Here is a 20,760-nt window from a genome sequence, read left to right on the forward strand (position 1 = left end):
CTGGTGACTGGTCTTTTCACACCCAGTGTATTAACTTTGACAGGCTCCGGCAGTTCTGATCAAAGTCTGAAGAGTATTTTGCTGCGTTGAGCTTAACCCGCACCCACCCTAAAGATGCCATTCGGTGATTCATTCAATCATTTACATGTCTGGTTAATGTCTTACTGTGATTGTTTTCCTCTTTACGTATGATCGATTACTATGATGCTGAAGATTTATGGCAAGGAGAGCCATGCCACGGCTGCACATTCCATTAGATAATAAAACAGTATGATCTTTTATGGTTTTAAATGACCATGTTAAGACTTTAGAGTTTCCTAAAAAACAATGATAAGAAGTTTCACATGACAACATGTTTCTTTATTGAAACAAACGTAGCATTGAAATGTTGGAGAAAAAAAAAATTAATTTAGCAGATCAAAAACACTTCAACATCAGTCCTGTAATGCTCTGAGAAACAAATACTTTCTGACATTTCAACATCAGCCTTGTTATAAAACAGACAAAACAATCCAAAGCACAATGAAAGTCAAATATTTTATACTATATTGCACAAAATTCAAAACACTTAATATAGGCTTCAAACTTTCCTGACATTCATCATTTAAAAAGCTTTGATTTAATCTGAAGCATAACTTCTCCTTCTGAGTTTCAATATTGTATTATTTTTTCTGTAAAAAAGGATTTGCAACAAAATTAGAGTATTACATACATTATATTCTATATCATCCCTTGTTAATCCATTGGCACGTGCATATAGACAGTCAAAAAAAAAAAAGAGACCTACTCTACTTAAGCATTATTTGATGGCTGAAAACATATCTTATGTTTTTCAGTTCATCCCAAATGTAATATTAAGTACATCATTATAATCATGTAGTGTCTCAACTCGTCAGAGGTGAATATAATAAAGAAAGTATCAAACAAAGCTGCCAGAAACAAACACATGAGCAAATAAAATCTCATGCAACCCGTCTACAAGGGTTGTATATTAGTTATACTGGACGGTAAGGCAAAAAGTAAATACTGTAGCTTCTAATTCCTATTGATGGGCAGTGTAAACCACACTATGATGTTAAATCTGGGAGTGTTATGTACTGAAATGACATCGCATATTTATAGATAAAGTTGGCACACCTGCAGAACACTAAAATAATTCAGAACTTACAAGTATGTTCCTATCTTTGGCCAAGTGGCAATGATCTGTAACACAATTCCTGTTTGGCAAACAAAATGACAAATACAGAATTTGTTGGGTGTACGGCAGAGGTATTGTTATGTGCAAGTCATGATGAATGTCTTATAGAAGTTTCTATATATGCAAATTTGTAACCTGACAGTGCCAACAGACTGTAGCGAGATTTAAAAGCAGACTTTGTGGAAAAGTCTCCTAGTGAGCTTTTCCACACGGGTTGTCTGAAGTCTGGCAGCCCATGTTGGGATATTTCACCTGCACACGGAACAGAGTCCCATCTGCACACATGCAGAGCTTGTACCTCTCCATGCCTTCATCAAAATACACATCACCCGCGGAATTAGGGATGCGTGTAGCATTGAACATGACTGATCCGTTAAGGACAATGCTGTTCTCCTGCAAAGAAAAAAATCCCAAAATAACCCGTACATCCTCACGTATTCATCTACACCAGCTTTAAACTGTATTTGTGCAAGAGTTTAGAACAACCTTTATTTTAAAGGACACGTTATGGGGAAAACATGCACTCCTCAATCCCAGTGTCACACATCAAGTCGTGTTAACAGGACATGTTGCTACACTCCATACTTACAGCCCTGAGTTCGATGCCTCCACCCATTTTGAACTCTACAGTCCGGCCCATGATGTTAACGCCCTCGTTTCCACGAATGATGGCCTTGCTGTCCCCTTTAATGTTCAGGTCAGATGATGCACTACTGGTGATCTAAAATCAAGAGACATGCAATTTGTAAACGCTTACAAATTAAATGTGAATGCAACAATACAACAAGCTTACAAATGGGAAATGCTGAAGGGAAAAGGCACATTACATGTTGTAACATTAAACACAGGCTCTGTCCAGGTGGAAGCTAACACCGTAGGCCTGATAGGCATGACTAGCAGTAGCCAACAGGAAACGCAGCAAGAATTATCTTTAACAGGGATGCATATACATGAAACTGTATTAATATAAAGGGTAACAACCGTTTCGGAACTAAATTAGCTTTACTACTGAAACTCCGGAAAAAAACTCTCCTGAACAGCATCAACACTAGGAAAACATCACACAGAATATACCCAAATTACAATGTGAAAGCAAGTTTTGAAAAATAATTTTTCCACACTTAGTAAAGATGCAAAGCTAAAACAGTTTCTCTATATTCAAATTCAGGCCTTTATTTCATAGCACCTTTGTTAGGGAATACAGCTTTGAGTCTTCTCGGATATGCAGGTTGTTTATCAGCTTTGCACACCTGCTTTTCATTCAGATTATCTGAGATTCTGTCAGCAACGGTGAACTGCACACTTCACGGCTCTCTGGATATTCACATCTGCAATCTGGTCATTGGTTAGGCCACTTAGGGACATTCAGATAATTATTCTGAAGATGCTCCAGCATTTCGGTGTACGTTCAGTCATTGCCATGTTAAAAAACTAAATTCTATCAGAGTCTAAACTTCCACCATTCTACACTGATGAAGTTCAGTGTGTTCCTTTGGACTTTTTTTTAATGCTTTATTTACACATCTGCAAAATTCTACTTAACCATTATGGGTTATTGTGTGCTGATACTACTTTGTGCACAGGTTGTGAAACACTCACACATTAACTTGTGTTATTATCACTTGTTTGTTATAGTTATCAGCCGTTATTAGCATTCCACTTCTGGGATTGCTCCGGTGCTGCTGGAAATTCTGCCGGATCACGCTCTTTTCGGCCGGATGTCCGTCCCCTTCCTCTTTCTTTGTGTTGGCGTTCTAAACTGGTGGATTTGTGAGGACTATGGTTAACTGCTCCTCAGATCTCTGCAGGGTAAATCCATACAGCTAGCTAGACTATCTGTCCAATCTGAGTTTTCTGTTGTACGACTAAAACTACTTTTGAACGTACACATGTTCCACCAAAACAAGTTCCTTCCTGAGGCTACATGTATTTAGCAGAGGCACCGTGGCTCTGTCCGGCGCTTAGCACTGGCCATGACGATTGTGATTGGTTTAAAGAAATGGCAATAAACCAGAGCACTTTTTTTTTCCCATTCCAGAATGCTGTGTGGACTAGCCAGACCCTCCTCCACAGCATTGTGAAGGAAGGTCTGGCAAAGCGAGATTAGCATTATACACACCCTTTCTGTGGAAGCCTTTTTAACACTGAGAACTTTGACTCCTTCGGGCAAATGGAACTCATGGTTTTCAAAGTCTGTGCTGAAGAATGTGGTCTGTGTGCGAGGGTCTGTGAAGGATATGCCAACATCACTGACGACTGAGGTCTTGTCCTTCTCGACACTCAGCTTAGTGGTGCCTTGCTGGAACACGACCTGGAACAACATACATCAAAATAAAAGAAGAGTTCTAAAAGTGGGCACACATTGTGTCATTTTCTATGTTTTCAAAATGCTCAGTGTTTCTCACCGGATTATTGTTGCCGACAAGGACTAGGTCCTGGTCCTTGCGGCCTCCTACTGTGCTCTTGTGCAGTGGGTGAATGATGCCCATGTCCGCCTTCTGTTTGAAACGCAGTAGGCCGGTCTCATGGAACTCCATGCTGTCGCACCCATTCGGACCGATTCGAATCACTGTCCATATTACCAGAGTGATCTGAGGGACAGTGGCAATGTTACAGATTTTAAGAGACCGTGATTCATGCAACAACACATAATGCTCAATGACTCTGTGTCAACTCTTTACCATCCTCATCAGGAAAGCGTTATCAAGAGAATCCATTGGACAGGTACATTTGTAGTACTCACAATGAGGTTAATTAAGGCGAGGAGGAAGAGGAGGATAACAATGCAAACAGCCATGTTTCCCTTGCGTCCTCTGAGCCCTGTCTTATGAAGACGTTCTTCTTCTATGGGTACATAGCCTGCTTTGAAGTTACTGTTGTGTTCCTTGTTGATACAACGTCTTTCTATAGCCTTTTCTCGCATGGACTTCTTCACGGGCCCATTGGAACTCTCCTGGAAGACAAAACAATCTCTGAGGCATGCCACTAAAATCTATATATTTTTTGCAGTAAGGAGGTCCATAAGGAATCAGTAATTAATTTTAAATCATGAACTCCCACGCTAAAAATAACAATTTCCTTACATACTTAGTTTTATACTAAGACTGGAACTTAAAATAAAATTACAACCCTTACTTTCCTACCTCAAAATCAGTGTGATATGTTGTTTTCATCTTCTAACATGGATTTCTCGGTGTATGAAACAGTCTCAATTCTCCACAAATGTATATTTACTGTTCATAGGTATATTTAACTTTAGGTTTTAGCTCCTACTACTTATTTTCAATGTCTCATGTGCTCTGCGATGGAATGCATCTCAGTTAAATGCCCCGCGACTGCCTGTCTGTGGCCAGAACTAAAAATAAACTGCACTCATTTTAGCAGCAAAATAGAAACATACTCGACTGTCTCATCATGCGGCTTCTACGCCATTTATATTAGCAAAATTATGTTGCTGTTTAACAGCAGATACGTTGCTGTTTAACAGCAGATACGCTAACGTTACAATAATAGCATTTTATTTCCATTTAACGCTAGCTATAATAACGAAGCGGAGGCTGGTATTTATTACACGTAGAGCCGACAACAAAACCCAGTACATTACTATTTATTACTTCAGGTTACTCGGGGACATATATCATTGCGTTCTTAGAAAACACCTGAGCAAAAAAACTGAGTAAAATGCAAAAAAGACCACAAATATTGAAAATAACGGACCTGTTCAGACGCCATGTTGACCCTCCCTCTCCTGGTTCCAGAGTGACATGGGGCATACCACTTTTCACCGACGAAGGCGAAAATATGGTTATGTTGTGAGTTATTGAAAGGACGATATTTATATATGAAGAAAAATGTTATGTTAATACGAACGAGAACAAACCTAGGGCATTTTTATTTGCACTGAACGCGTTATAAAAAAGGGACGTTTCTGTGACAATAAAAGATGGTCCATTCCAAGTGTAACCAGCCAATGACAGAAGGATCCTAAAATAGAAAAACATGTCCATTCATATTTTCCATAGGTAAACTGCCAAGCGGGTCAATGGATGTATTAATTATTAGAGAACACGTCTCTTCCTCAAGCTCTACTTTATCAATTTAAAAATAAATTCTAAGCATTATTTGGTAAAAAAAACAACAACAAAAAAACATTATTAAACAGGAACGGTTTCAGAATTAGTGCAAAGTATTAGGTGCATGGTTTAATTTTTATATCATCCTTTTTATAATTTTGCTGTTAAATCTAACCCTTGAGTAATTTTGTTGAAATTGTATCATTATTGTAATAATAAAAAATAATAATAATAATAATAATAATAATAATAATAATAATAATAATAATAATAATAATAATAATAATATTTATTTTATATAGTGCTTTAAAATGTATTCAAAGTCACTTTATAAGGTCAACGAAAGAAAAAAACAATAACTGGTCGATCAATCAGGATCAGTTTATTAACAACAACAGTAGGTCAGCCTATGGTGCTATAATAATCTGACAATACTCTCTGCACGTGTAATTCAATTTAGTATGGCTAGCTGTATTATAATCGGATTGTATCCAACACAGCCACTTAGGCGGAAACATCATATGCGGTATACTGTGCCACGTGGTTTACTCTGCGGGCCTTTGGTGTCGTTTGACAGTATGACATTACAATCGTGTTTACTTCACGGGACAGAAGGACATAACCCTGCGGAGGACCGACAGCCACCGCGAGTTATTTTTTAAAACACCAGCTAACTGTGGTTAGGTCGTAGGCTCGTCTCCTCACTTGGTTACCACAACTGAGGCGGTGCTTGGCAGCTGTGTCGTAGGTGGAGAAAGCAGGATTTTTTACTGCACAGAGATTACACACCCCCGGCTACTGTCCTCCTCCTGGGGCATTTTAAACCTCCGAGTAGTTCTTGTGGGCGGACATGGCCGACACGTTAAGGAGACTGACCAATACATCTTCCTTCAGCGTCTTACAGGACAAGCTTGAGAGCTGGCACAAAGACTACCATGTAAGTTCATCAATAACTAATGACAGACCTAAATCTGACCCAAGCACTTCACCGGTGCCCTCGACCAGCCTCGCTATCTCTGTGCCGCGGTGGTTATTTCAAGAATTAGTGAGTAACGGTTACATTTGTGTACACTTGAAACGTTAACATATATTACGTTACCTTTCTCCTCTAGACATTATTAATGGCTTTGTTTACTGTCAACTGCTGACCCCCCAGTATGTAAAATGAAGATTTTATTTTAATTTAACCCATTATAATTTTAATTATGGATAACAGTGGTTTGGATAATGCATGGAATTATTTAAATACATGGAATCATTTAAATACAGCAAAGGAATGCATTTGTTTTAGAAGACATTGATTTCCCGGTTGAGTTTGGTTGCTATGGACGCCGGTCGCCATGGCTACAGTTGGACTATACCAAAGATCTTTTACTTACTTTTAAGATGGTTCATGTCCTGCTACTTCCGGTGCAGCTAAACCGCAACAGCGCGTTGCAGAGTAACCAGGAGTTATATGTCTGAACTTCAAATATAGGGATTACTTACAGGTTATACTATCTATAAATGAAAAAAAAATCTTGCAAATAAACGGAGCTAGCAACATGGATACCTGTTGCTTCTCCAACGTTTTCTACCGTTACTGCAGCGGTTCTCAAAGTGTGGGGCGCGCCCCACTGGTGGGGAATAGAGACGTGACAGGTGGGGCGCGCCAAACGGGAGGAAATTTTCCTTTTTATGCCTTTATATCTTTATCCAGACATCCCAACTGTCCCGGAAGTTCCGGGAATCTCCCGCATATTGATAGCGGCTCCTTGACGCCCGCAAATGAGATCAAATATCCCGGAATTTGGAGCAAGAACGCGCACTAGACTAGAGAGTGACTGCGTGTGTGTGTGTGTGTGTGTGTGTGTGTGTGTGTGTATGTGTCAAGGTACCCGCGGGGTCTTAAAAGCATTGAAAAAGTCTTAAATTTGATCGTCTCAAATTAAGGCCTTAAAAGCCTTGGATTTGGTATACAAAGTCTTGGATTTCGTTACAAAGGTCTTATATTGTTTGCCTTTCCTAGGATTAAGTTCATACCGTAACAAAATTAACTGTTACTAATGTAGGCTAATTAAAAACTGACCGTCACCCGTCGCTGGACGCACCGGAGGACCGAGACACAAAACACGCCTCTCTGACCGGTACCGGGGGGGTTAGCGGTTAAACTGAGTGAAGGATGTGCTGAATGTGTCGGTGTGTCGAGCCTGGCTGGCCACTCGGCGCCTTCAGACAAAGCTCAAGATAACAGGCCAACGGCTTATTAGCTAGTCAAACACCGAGCGGCTCCATTAATCTGCTCGGTGCGTCTTAACAAACAGAGCGAGCAGCCGCCGGACTCTAACATCTGTTGATCCGTGCAGGACTTCACTGTGAGCGGACTGTTTAGAGACCATGTGACCGGCAGGTAACGTTAAAGGTTCGCTGCTACTGTAGCAGAGCTGCAAGGAAACTCAAGTGTCACACATTGAGCGTGACCGTCACGCAATCCCGCCACACATTGTATTTCTCACGTGGAAAAACTATTTATAACATATTTAATATTCTGCAGCGCCCAGAAGTTTTCTGGTGCGCCGCTCTCACTATGGAACTGACAGGAATCAAGCGTGTCTTTCCTGGAGTTCTTAGTCAAGCCTGCCACTTATCAGCCAATCAAAAAAAAAAAAAAGAAAGGGGCTATACAATAGCCAATCAGAAAATAGTACTATTGTATCTGGGTAAGATTTAACGCAACAACCAATGAGAAAAAAAGCATAGAGCAGCGTACAGACACTTCCCTAAACGTTCCCAAACAGGGCTCTGAGTCTGTCAGAAGGTCTGACATCTACCGTATCAGCACAGCAATCACGTAATGCACAGCAGACTATGATGCAGGTAGATTATTTTATAGGTTTTTTTTTTAGCTACTTTATTTTTCTCAAAATATCATGACTCCTCCAAATCTCAGAGAACACAGATATATTTTGAATGTGCAAAAAGTTTTGAACATGAGCAGAAATCTTGCTCAAAACACATCTGAAATATTACAGTCCAGGGGTGTATTAATTCATTAAAATTAATGAATTTATCATTGAGGTGAATAATTGTCATATGCGCATTTAAGGAGGTTACTTCCTCAACAAAAGTTGTCACTGCCTGTCCTTAAAACTTGAGAGCCCTGAGTAAATGCTGTACTGAGCTGTGTGTTTTCAGTGTTAAACACTGCTGCAGCTATTCATGCACGACTGTTGTTGGTGATCTCCAGAGGTGGAAGACTTACTCACATCATGTATTTCAGTAAAAGTAAAAAAAAAACAGTGTTGTAGAGTTACAAATTGTCAGTTACAAGTCCTGCATTCAACTTAAGTAAAATATACTGTACTTAAAGTACCAAAAAGTAAAAGTGCTCATTATGCAGTGTAATATATCTTATATTATTGGATTATATTATATTATTATGCCACATCATATCTCTGTGAGATGGGCTTTTCAGCTGTTGCTTCACTGAAAACAAAGTACAGATCTCAGCTGAACATTGAGCATGACTTGAGAGTGGCAGTATCAAGCCTGCAACCCCAGTTTGAGAAATTGTGCAATGCAAAACAGGCTCATTGCAGCCACTAATGCAGGGATAAATAGACCTGTCTTGCCAAATTGATTTCTTTTTTTCTTTTTTTAAGAGATTGCAAAGTGGCGCTTTTATTTATTTTCTATTTTTGAACTTGATACAAATTTTGACACAGCTGTACTTTTATTTTCTTTAATTTTGAACTTGTTGTTATTGGATGTAGATTGTTAGTTTGTATTTAGATACAACTTGTTACTATACTGATACTAGTTGTTCAATAATTTGGAACAGTTTAAGCTTGTTGCGTATTTCACTAGCATTGTGTTGGGCCGATGGGGGCAAGTGGGGCTTGAAAATTCCGCCTTGTCCAAAGTGGGGAATGACCGAAAAAGTCTGAGAACCACTGCGTTACTGGAAGCTACTGAGGCGGTTTTACCCAGACGCTGCCCTGATGTTACCTCGCTGTGTGTAACGTTCAAGAACCTGCAGGCTGTTCCTTCTTTTGCAGAATAACAATAAGTGTATTTGCTTTTACCGTGCAGCATGAAAATGTTGATTTTTCTCAGTTTTCAGCGGTAAAACCACACACTGTAAAACAGCATGTCAATTAAACGGTTTAGCGCCACAGCGCTGAAGTCTAAAACCCTGTGGGCTTCCCAAACACCTGCCGAAAACAGTCCTACCAAAGAGCTGGGCCTACCTTTAAAACTTTGCTCTAGGTAGCAGCACAGCGACACCCAATGTACACACAAGAAACAACCCCCAATGTCTGATTATTCTAAACCTGGGGTCTTCAAGGATTTTTAAGCCTTTAACTGAAAGAGAGACGGAGCAGGGACCCCCTACTACATATATAGTATACAATTAAGTGGCATATTAAACTGGTCCTACAATAAGTTGTTGGGCAGCCTAAAGCCTTTAGACATACCCTTTTAGTGTATGGAATACTAAGCTATTAAAATATTAGTTGTGGATTTAAGGTCATGGATTTTGAATTGCGCCTCCAGCACAAATAAAGTTATTTGAATTGAATTGAATGTTGATACATTTTATTTTTGGAAAGTCTTTCAAAACATTAACAATTAACAATAATTTGGAGGCCCCCCCCTGCAGTAACTCTGAGGACCCCCTAGGGGTCCCGGACCCCCTGTTGAAGAGCTCTGCTCTAAACAACATATTTGGCTCCTACAGATATTAAAATATTTTAATAATAAACAATTCCATTATTTATGCATTATATATGGGTATACGTGCAGTTTAGTGTCCCAAATTCTCCATACAATGTCCTTAATTAATTATGAACCTGCTAAACCACCTGTGCTACCCTAACCTTAGCCTGTCTCAAATAAGACCCTCATCATTTGGGACACTCAGTTTTTGTTAAATTATTTGGGACACTAAACACGTCAGCCGTATATATTTATCTATAACAGAAAATATATAGAGAGTAAATCAGAAAAGAGCAAGCCTATACAGTATAATTCAGCATGTAACATTTTACGATTTCAAATGCCCTATGGTTTTTAATATACAAATTTGACGGACTGAATGGTCACAGTCATCTCCCTGTCACTTTATGTCTGGAATGAATTTGTCCTTGGCTGTACACTGCAAAGGTTTGTTATGTTAATAGCCTATTGTTTGTCATATTTACCCTCCCAGGTTATATCCTGTGACCAGAATCTAAATAAATGTTGTGAGCTGATTGAACTAACTGCCAAGATCCAGGGACAACTGTTCGCCATCCTCAACCACACGGCTGCTGAAGGTAAGCTTTGCATTTGCAGTATATGATTTTGTTTTCATTTACAAAAGTGTTAACTGGGTTATAATCACTCATGAGCTATTCCACATACACTCACGACTCAGGTGGACACTATGCTGGAGTGGACACTCTCAAAACGCGCCTGCTGCCGTGGCTTGGAACCTGTTTCTCAATGGCAAGGTCCTCGGTCACTGATGACACCAGTCTGCAGCTCATCCAGGTGACATCATCTGTTACTTGGCTTAATAGCACAGAATATCTCATTATTAAATCCATCAAAATGAATTTCATCTAGTGTAACACTACGACATAAACAGAAAATACATCAAACCTTTTTTTAACCAATTCCAATCATTTCCCATCTATTTTGGCCATCTGGTGATGTGGTCACTGTGTATGATTTGTACTGTATCATCATTTGTTGTTATCAGGATTCAGCGGAAAAGGACAGAAGGATCAGGGAACTCTCTGCCTCCCATGACAGTGAGCTGCAGATGAAGGACACTCAGCTGTGCTCCACTCTCCGCCAGCTGGACTCTATCAGAGCAGAGTGAGTCTAAGAGATATGAGACAGTAAAAGTAGAGCAATGGACTGCAGCCGGCCGGAGTTCCCTACCCTAACTTGCATGGCCCATGTTAAGATGTATTTGGAAGTCCATGGACAAGGGGATGTATATAATTGAATTACATCTACTGAAATGAACAATACTATTACATTTTCTGATTTTTTATTTAGCAAAGAAACTCCTGCACACTGCTCTTTTGCGTCGAAAGGAGCCAGTTGAGGTGGTTCGGGCATCTGGTAAGGATGGCCCCTGGGCACCTCCCTAGGGAGGTGTTCCAGGCACGTTCAGCTTGGAGGAGGCCTTGGGGAAGACCCAGGACTAGGTGGAGGGATTATATCTCCAACCTGGCCTGGGAATGCCTCGGGATCCCCCAGTCGGAGCTGGTTAATGTGGCTCGGGAAAGGGAAGTTTGGGGTCCCCTGCTGGAGCTGAGGATGGTCTTCCAAGTTAGGCAGTGACAGTGTGCGGGAGTTTCTTTGCACCTTTTGACCTACTCACCCACCTCCAACGCACATGTCTCACGTTATAGATGTGCAACATATTTTTCTGTTCTGATTTTTTATTTGATCAGATTGGTCGATACTCAGAATGAACTGGATGAGACAAAGAGCAAATCAGCAACCACTCTGCTGGCCACTGAAGATGAAATACTGCAGCTGAAAGCAGAGTAAATGATACACTAAAATACTGCCGTAATACATTAGTTTTCAAATGCAACATACAGTGTGTGCTCCTCTGTTGATGTGAAGCGTGTCTGTGTTTCAGTTTGCGATCCGCACATGAGCAGGTGGAGATTTATAAGAGAAAGCTGGAGGCTCTTGATGACAACGAGCGGCAGATTCGCCTGCTGAGAGATGAAATATCCTACCTAAGCACAGAGAAGGTCATGCTGCAGGAAAGGTATACCCACGTGTAAATACTGTAAGCAAACACAGACACCACTACGTAGAACTAGTCTCAAGTGATGCTGTTTCTCTCACCATCTCTCTCAGGTTGGTGAAAAGTCGTTCTCCGAGCCCCTCGCTGAGGCACAGTCGCTCTTCCAGCCCCATGAGGAGTGAGTCGCCCACCAGAGCTCAGCTCACCAACACTTCCCGCTACGCACGCCTCGTATCGCGCTTCAGCGACCTGTATGCTGTGGAGCGGCTTGAGGCCCAGACCTTGCTTCGACGCCACATTGCTGACTTAGAGATGGTCCAGAAAATCATCTTCATTGCTGTCGTGGTATGACTGTACTGTAATTATTCTAGAGCCGCCTGTAGAGACAGGCAGATCACAAGTGCATGCAGGGAAAATGAGAGTCATATCTCTTTATTTGGACTGCCTAGTTGCTTGATTTATTCAGGGATGTAGAGGGATTGGCTGGTATATGGAGCAATTGACTGTAAAATGTTTTTGTCGTGTTGTCACGTCTCAGGAATCCTTTAAGACAGCAAAACTGGCTTACCGTCAGTTCAAGCTGCGTGTGAGAAAGACGTTGTCCCCATCCCACTTTGGGATAGAAAGTCTGGAGGATGCAGCTGTGGACTACATCGTCAGAAACCTGGACCTTTATGACATTCAGGCCAGCGTCAATGTAGGACTAAACACTCCTCTCATGTGTCCTCTGAAGCATTAATGTACAAGTTATTGTAGTTTGATGCTGAAAAGGGCAGGGCATCCGTCCGTGTGTTTTTTGTTTTTTTTTCATCTCCCCAGGATGTGATCAATGCCATGAACGTGAACCCTCGGATCTCTTTCCCGCCGGAAGTGGACTTTGTCCTCATCAGTTCCTTGATCAGGGAGACATGCAGGGTGGCGTTTGCCATGCAGACATTGGACCCCCCGCTGGACTTGGCCTTTGCCAGCGATGGAGAACTTTACAACGACAGCAGGTCGGTCCTTTGTACAGTTCTGTGTCTACATTCTGAATCAGGGCTGCCCAAAGTTTGTTCTTTAACAGCTCTCAACTTCATCTTTAACATCATTATCCCCAAGGAAATTTGATCTTCAGCAAACATCAAATCACATTAAGGTCCATGACAAACATAAAATATTGACAACAGCAACAAATACAGAAAAATTCCACACCACAAACAAACAAGGTGTACCTTGAAAAACAAGGTACACAATCCACACTGAACCAGAAACTGACTGCAGTCTTTCACTTTGGTTATTTGCCGTCTCTACCAGTAGATGTCACCCTTACACACATAAATACTCACAGCTCTCCCTCACTCTGTTCCCCTGTGTCTCTCTCCGACAGGTATCGTCGCAGCTATGACTCAGAGTTCACCGCTCCTCTGGTGATGTACCATGTGTGGCCGGCCTTGGTGGAGGGAGATGTCGTGGTAGTAAAGGGCGAGGCCGTGACTCGAAGGGGTGCTACGGTACTGACTGTATAATACTCCAAACATATCATCCATTTAGTTGTGCTCCAGAGAATAATGTAAGAGCATGAAAGTACATGGATAGGCTCATGTGTTTGCCGGGGTTTTGTCTGTTTTTGCAGTGGAGTCGGAGCAGGAGTACCAGCCCTGTGCGCTCTCGCTCTCTCAGCCCAAGTCGCAATATTGTAAGTCTCTATAACATTTGACAAAGAAAGATAGATAGGCATCATTTGCATCGCATCCTTTTGTTGGCTTCAACATTGCTCAGCTACTCATACAATTTTACAAGATTACAAGAATACAAGATTAATTTTAAATTCAGATGTATCACTCTTTCCACTAAACAACAAGCATGCACATCCATGGCCTTAAGGGTATGTATATCCAAATCTAAGCTTTGGATTTGTTTTCTGTTAATTTGACTCAATAGTTGTAAATATAATCAGCATTAATATCTATTTTGTTTTTTAGACATTTATCAGCAAAAGAAGCCTGTCTCCTCAACGTCTCAGAGCTAGCCACCTGTGAACTCTGGCCTCTCTGTCGACGGAAAAATAATTTACACCTTTACTTCATTTTTACCATGTCAGTGAAATAAAGTTTGATGGATTTTTATCTGTATGCTTCCACCAAATAAAGCAAAGCGATACTTAGACACTGTACCAGCCAAAGGCTGCTCTGAGTTTACATGGTTGGAGGGCAGATTAATGGGACGTTTACAGTAACTAGCAGTCAGTACATAAATGAATAGAAAAAACAAAAATAGTCTGGCAGCTAACTTGACAGTTGTCTTAGTTTACTACATTTACTCTTAGATACATAATACTAACTGTATTTTAGTGATCACCAGAAACTTAAAGGTGCATTTTTCAGGGGAAATCAAGGCCTGCACCGTCCACTTTAGGAAACATAGTCAACCTATACTCCTCTCTTTCCTTTTAACCAAAGGTCTATGTAGCAGTACTCTTTAGGACATTATTGTAGGACATACAATATGGTGCTAATGCTCAGTGCTAACGTCAACTCCTCCAGTACTTGAGTGACTGGTATTGGTCATTGTGATTTTTAGTGTCAGTGTTTGCTGTGTTTTTTTTGTATTCTGGATATTTCTTTAAGATAAAGTAAGACATGATGATTAAAAACATTTCACATAACATGACATGTTTATGACATGAATAACTGGGAATGGTTTTGCTTTTTAAGATTAAAATATAGATTTTTAATCAGATTTGTTTGTTAGTTATTGTGTACAAGATTAGGACCAGTAGCTTTCATTATAGTAGCTAGTTATTTTTGCAGAAATGTCTGTATGAATTCCATATGACAATTCTATTTATTTACAACTTACTGTATATCACCACTTATATAATCATATGCAATAGTACTGTACTTTCATTTGCTCTTTAATGGCTTGAATTTACTGCGATGATTTGTGCTGTGTGATGAATATATTTGTGGACTGTGCCTTTTATGATTGCTTTTTAAAGAATAAATGGCAAACCTTTAGTTTACTGCAACTCCAAGTTGTTTTCTGTTAATTGATACTTTTTTTTGACCATGGACTATGATTTGAATATGAATTCTTTTTGAAACACTGTTTAGAATGGCTGCTTCACTTACCAAAAAAATGAAACTATAAAAATCTATCTGCCAAATGATAGTGAAAAGATACGTACTGTATCCAATATTGGATTGGCATGGTAATGCAATTAGACCAGTTAGAATTGAACGCATGCAGGGACACATTTATAACTGTTGTATTTTGGGCTCTCAAAGGATTCCACTGTTGTTGTTTTTCCACAGTAGGCTCAATAATTCCCCTAATTTAAATGTTCTGACATCAGAGTATTACTACTACCCTGTTTTAACAATAGATGGCGCAAGTACTCCATCATGAAAGTGAGCCCAAGAGTTAAAAACACTCCAGTCGTGGACAGCCAGCAACTTAACTTTTTGAAGAGTTAGTTTGGTTTTTAAACATTTGGCCTATCCCACATGGTATTACACAACTCCACTATATATGAAACATCAAAAATATAAGAAGCCGACAGCACATACGCAAAACCAAAAAGAAAAACATCTGATTAATTTGAGCTATTTCTTTACACTTTCAAATAACATATATTTATGTGTAAAAAGTGAATTTGATTCTACACCAAAAACAAGTGCTAAAAGCCTAAAGCAGGGGGTCTTCAACCTTTTTTAAGCCAAGGACCCCTCAACTGAAAGAGAGACGGAGCAAGGACCCCCTACTACATATTTGTATAAAATCAAGTTGCATAATAAACTGCGTCTATAATAAAATGTAGGGCTGCCTAAAGCCTTTATACATACCTTTTTAGTGCATACAATACTAAGCTATTCAAATAATATTTTTTGGCTACATTACCTATGGGTTAGTAAGCCTATTGTCAATAAAAAAAAAATCACAAATAGGCAGATTTACATTTGTTAATAATATGTTGGATTCATGTTAGGCCAATTTGGTGGCCCCCCTGAAGTAACTCTGAGGACCAGCTAGGGGCCCCGGACCCCCTGTTGAAGATCTCTGGCCTAAAGTTTATCTTGATAGAGGAATTTTTTTCTTTCTTTTTTTGTGTGAATAGCAAACTCATTCAGTCATTGTGCATCAACCATGTGTGTGACTGCACCAGTATGTGTACATTTGAATGAGTTCCTTAAGGGAATCCCAGCAGCAACATGACAGTCGTGATGCCTTCATAGATTGTTTTAGTATTCTCAGCCATCTAATGAGGTCTCCAGGCTTCGCCCAGTGCTGCACCCGCCTGCCTCACCAGGCAAGCCAATTATACTGCCGGCTCTTCAAACCTTCTCAAATAGAAAATCAGGCATTTGCTCCGCAGAGCAGAAACTGAGCTCCAGCAGCAGGCCTCCGTGACCTCGGAGTCCTTCAGAACAGTCTTTTAACGAGTTCACTTACCACTTCTGGAGTCTGTAAATTGTGGTTTAATTATTTTACTGCTATAAAAAAACTATTGAGTAGAAAAGAAGCTATTTTGTTTCATGGATTAGATGGAAACTATACTCATCTATTTATGAAAAAGCTCAGCCGAACACTATTTGTCTGTGCTGCGGGTTTGTAGCTGCGGTGATTACCATCCCACATCAGAGGATGCAACATGGACTGTGATTGTATCCAGAACAAAGTATCCTCAATGCTAAGACTTGCGTTGGTTATCATATTATGCATTTACCCACAGGGAGGGCAAAACTGCTGGTCATTATTTCAATGCCATGTTCTCCAGAGGCAGACATCCAAAATTAAAGTATATCCTCACAAAAATTCAAAACAATCCTTTGTCAACATTTGAATTAGCATTACAGAGAGACTTGGAGAGTCTATTCGGAAATGAAACGTGTGGAATATGCAGAAAACCATGTCACGGAAACGTCCGCCATGCCTCCTCATCCCATTCCCACACAATGAGCTTCTTGTCTGATCTGCAGCGGTTCAGAGGTCCTGGCTCCTGGGACACAGGCCAGGTCCTGCTGCTACCACGATAGAACTGGGAGGGAGTGTGTGGTGGTGGTGTGTGTGTGTGTGTGTGTGTGTGTGTGTGTGTGTGTGTTGTGGTCAGCTGTGGTCATGGACAGAGTGACCACAGACTGTGGATGGATAGAGATGAGAGAGAAGATTGAAAATGGTTGTAGGCTACTCTGTCTCACTTCTATGGGCAGTACTGCAATAAAGCACCATTCCTGCAGTCATGGCACTCACGCTCACTGACAGAGAGAGAGTGTTAAGATTTTTTCAAGATTTTTATTTATTTATGACGACAACGCACAATAATCATTTTCAATTGTAGTCTACCTAGCATGCATGTCTTTATGGTGGAAGGAAACCGGAGCAACCGGAGGAAACCCACGCAACCCACTTCTAAATCCAGATTTTGCTGTCTTCTGGTAGCCAAATGATGAAAACCACCAGTTTCTCTGTGACCGGAGAGACCAGGTTTCATCAGGTGCTCGAAGTGAAATCTTAATCCACGGTCCAAACTGGAGAGACAGCAGTAGCTGGAGCTCACCCTAAACGGACTCAAGAGCTGCAAATCCACCCAAAGTTTCCAGTTTGATGGCAGAAGCCTGACTCACAGCGCTGCTGGAGCGTGTGATGTTTCCTCTGGATGTTCTTAATGTGCTCAATGCTGGAAAGAGTTGAGTTTCTGGAGCTTGAGCATGATGAGTACCAGCCCTGATCCCACAGCCAAGACCACAGGGGGGATATTAATGGGGCTGTATATCAGAGCACATGATGACATTGTTATGGGTGACAGAGATGCAGTGCATAAATCAAAGGCAATGTTAAAATAGAGAGGAGTCTGAATGAAGCGGACACAAAAACACAGATGATGCAGGTGAGAATGAACTCGGTGACAAAAGAGCTCATCCTTCGCAAACAACTACTAAACATGAACAGTCAGCCTAGGCTGCGATTGTGGATCTTTCCTCTCATGGAGTCACATTTCAACAGAGGAGTCAATGAGCCACACTGCAGGTCGACAAGGCCTCTGTATCTCCAAGAGAGGCAGTGCTGTCTGTGGACCAGAGAGGCCGTTAAACACATCTGGAACGGAGCAGCAGGATGCAGGCTCTGCACAGGAGGACCTCACAATTTATGACAGCACACTCATGACTGTGGCTTCATACATCAGTGCAATGTTGTGTGTGACTTATTATAAGTACACCACACGGACAAGCCGACCCCACCCTCTTTACTCCCATTCTCAGTGCTGGAACACCCAATTGCAATTTCCCTGGCACTAACGAGTATATGAGGTCATTGTGAGGGCTGGCTGCAGGCTGAGGAGCAAACAGGCGTGACCGTCGATCTTCTCAGTTCCAGTGGGATCAGACATCAAGTGACCAAAATCCTCTGCCAGAGATATCACGGATTAATACTTCCTTCCCTTCTCTATGACGACTATCATATCAAATAAAGAAAAACGACTGAGAATTTGGACTCTCTTTTTCCCAATGCAGGCATTTGTCCAGACCGTTTCCTCTTCCTGCTCTGTCATCCATTGCACATCTGGGCTATCACAAGCAACGGGCCATTAAGAATGTTTGTAAGCCAAATGATTTGATGTGCTCTCCTTAGAATAAGTATGTTTCCTACAAAGCGTGACACATGTGTTAATGAACCTGTGACATCAGCAGACATTGTGGGAAGATTTAACGTCTCAATGATCAGTAGGGGTGCAGAAAACGTCCAGCTCTGCTCAAACAGTCATACAGTAATATTCATCTAATGTGCAGTTCAGACCTGGCTTGGTAATCATGCTCCCTGCCTTTCATGATCTTTCAAGAGCTGCGACACAAAACCAGAGCCCAGAGAATGGGGATTTGGTGAGGTCAACTAGATGTCAATGGGATTTGAAGTCTCTGCTTGGCAAAGAGACATCTATTTACAAGTCAGATAGAAAGATCTTCCAGCCGCTAAGTGGAGATGTCAATCTGTGCTTTAATTACATGGTTTGCTTTGTCAGGAGGTGCACTGTGGGGAACCTAACCTGCTTGTCCTCAAAAAGGGAGCCCCGCCTGCATGGATGCTGGAATGCTCCATGTAAAAACACATCTGGATGATTTGATTAATGTGAATAACAGCCACCCGTTTACATTACAGAGCAGCACTGGCAGGGCAGAGTGCCGTGGATGCAGGTGTGAGTTTCGAAGGTTACTGCTCCACTGGGGCTTGTTACACTTAGCTCAGATTTGATACTCTCACGGAAACAGACGATCAAACCTGGCGCCAATCTCGTGTGCAACTGGCCTCGGCACTGAACACCCCCCACACACACACCCTAAACTGGGATGGAGGAAAGGAACATTAGGGAAAGAGAAAGATTTGAGAGCTGGAATAACAATGGCCTCACAGAGAACATGCACAACTATTGAATGTATGGAAACTTTCTTGTGGCTGTGGTTTGACCTCCGGGGCGCTGAGTCTTTGCAGCTTCTAACACTGACTGGACATACTACCGTGTCTTTTGTCTATTTAATAACACATGTCTAGACATGAAACTGTAATTGGGGAAAAGCAGACAGACACAAAAACAGTTTTTTGCTAACAAATTGCCAAAGAATAGAAACATTAAAGAGGCGGTGAAAAATGGAACAGAACAATTTCAACTACAATAAGACATTTTGATTGATGGATCATTTTAATCATGGATGCTGACATGTAAGGAGGGTTTACACCTGACTTTTCAACCTCAGGATGGTCAGAAATGTGTCTTGTAATACATTTCCTATCAACGGTATAATGACATGTCACCACTAGATGGCAGTTCAACACTATACTTTACTTCAATGTATTACAGTTTCTTACACAGTGAAATGCCCAGTTGTGGAAGAAGTACTCAGATCCTTCACTCAAGTAATAGAAGTAGTCTATTACGAGTGAAAGTATTGCATTCAAAGTTTTACTTAAGTAAAAGCACACAAGTATTATCAGCAACATGTACTTAAAGTATCAAAAATAAAAGCACTCAAAGAATGAGCCCCTTCAGAGTGTAATACATTTTAATGTTGTAGATGGCTGAAATGGAGCTAATTTTAAATACTGTATGTACTGTTTGGCATCTGTTATTATCTGTAAGGTAACCCATAACTACAGCTGTCAGCTACATGAAGTGCAGTAAGAAATGTAATGGAGTAGAAGTAGAGTCAAATTAAAATATTCAAGCCATGAAAGTGTACTTAAGTGCAGTACTAGGGTAAATGGACGTTCCACCAATGGTAATGCAATGCTTACAGTAAACACCACTCGATGGTGAATCTCTAAATTAACATGGATTTACTAATTGTACTAGTGAGACAAACATTTTCCAGCTGATCTCCAATGATATATGCATGCATGCCTGTCTGTCTGCCTAGGGCTCCTGAACCAACACAGGACTGTGTGGGGACGCTCAGTGTTTCTTTTCCTTCTATATGCCTCTCCGTGTTGCGCAACAGTCGAACCCCAAGAGGGGGAAGATAGAGAATTTTGTTTTTTCTAGGACAGAGTTGTAAAAGTAAAGGAAATGGACACAGTATGACTTGTAGGCGGTCTGACCAAATGCTCTTGACCAAAACAAAGGTCACGCTCACTGGTCATCAGCACTCACTGACTAAGAGCCAAAGCTGATTGGGTGGTGTAGGAAAAGTAATGTTCTAAGGAAGATAATGTGGTTTGAAAAGCTTGAAGGAAATCCACTCTCCCTGTATGCAATGAAGAAAGTAGAAGTAGTAAAAAGT

At 40.9% G+C, this 20,760-nt stretch overlaps 2 protein-coding genes across 6 annotated transcripts; one reads left to right on the plus strand and one right to left on the minus strand.

Moving 5' to 3' along the window:
• Positions 1-344: 344 nt before the first annotated feature.
• Positions 345-5,022, minus strand: sgcb (sarcoglycan, beta (dystrophin-associated glycoprotein)). Its single transcript, XM_028587852.1, has 6 exons — positions 4,916-5,022; positions 3,942-4,151; positions 3,604-3,789; positions 3,318-3,509; positions 1,788-1,919; positions 345-1,591 (listed from the first exon to the last, which is right to left on the minus strand). Exons 1-6 carry the CDS (start codon positions 4,928-4,930, stop codon positions 1,391-1,393), a joined length of 936 nt encoding a protein of 311 aa, XP_028443653.1. The 5' UTR covers positions 4,931-5,022; the 3' UTR covers positions 345-1,390.
• A 769-nt stretch (positions 5,023-5,791) lies between these two features.
• Positions 5,792-14,129, plus strand: spata18 (spermatogenesis associated 18). 5 transcript variants are annotated; one of them, XM_028587868.1, is made up of 13 exons: positions 5,792-6,208; positions 10,463-10,568; positions 10,670-10,785; positions 10,997-11,115; positions 11,703-11,798; positions 11,897-12,031; positions 12,124-12,355; positions 12,549-12,707; positions 12,830-13,005; positions 13,377-13,500; positions 13,623-13,685; positions 13,852-13,874; positions 13,972-14,129. In XM_028587868.1, exons 1-12 carry the CDS (start codon positions 6,122-6,124, stop codon positions 13,870-13,872), a joined length of 1,434 nt encoding a protein of 477 aa, XP_028443669.1. In that variant the 5' UTR covers positions 5,792-6,121; the 3' UTR covers positions 13,873-13,874; positions 13,972-14,129. The 5 variants fall into 5 exon arrangements, with proteins under 5 accessions (XP_028443669.1, XP_028443670.1, XP_028443668.1 ...); XM_028587869.1 differs by having other exon boundaries at positions 13,823-13,874; positions 13,972-13,982; XM_028587867.1 differs by lacking the exon at positions 13,852-13,874.
• The last annotated feature ends 6,631 nt before the right edge of the window (positions 14,130-20,760 follow it).

This window comes from Perca flavescens, chromosome 9 (assembly GCF_004354835.1).
Source record: "Perca flavescens isolate YP-PL-M2 chromosome 9, PFLA_1.0, whole genome shotgun sequence".
Taxonomy (NCBI): domain Eukaryota; kingdom Metazoa; phylum Chordata; class Actinopteri; order Perciformes; family Percidae; genus Perca; species Perca flavescens.

Excerpts from the sequence above, each read along its gene's own strand:
- sgcb (XM_028587852.1), bottom strand. Across the intron at positions 3,790-3,941 it reads TCGCCTTAATTAACCTCATT|ATCACTCTGGTAATATGGAC; the intron begins GTGAGTACTACA and ends ACTGTCCCTCAG. Across the intron at positions 1,920-3,317 it reads AAAAGGCTTCCACAGAAAGG|ATCACCAGTAGTGCATCATC; the intron begins GTGTGTATAATG and ends TCTTGATTTTAG.
- spata18 (XM_028587867.1), top strand. The coding sequence starts at position 6,122 with ATGGCCGACACGTTAAGGAGACTGACCAATACATCTTCCTTCAGCGTC. Across the intron at positions 12,356-12,548 it reads TCATCTTCATTGCTGTCGTG|GAATCCTTTAAGACAGCAAA; the intron begins GTATGACTGTAC and ends GTCACGTCTCAG. Across the intron at positions 13,501-13,622 it reads TGACTCGAAGGGGTGCTACG|TGGAGTCGGAGCAGGAGTAC; the intron begins GTACTGACTGTA and ends CTGTTTTTGCAG.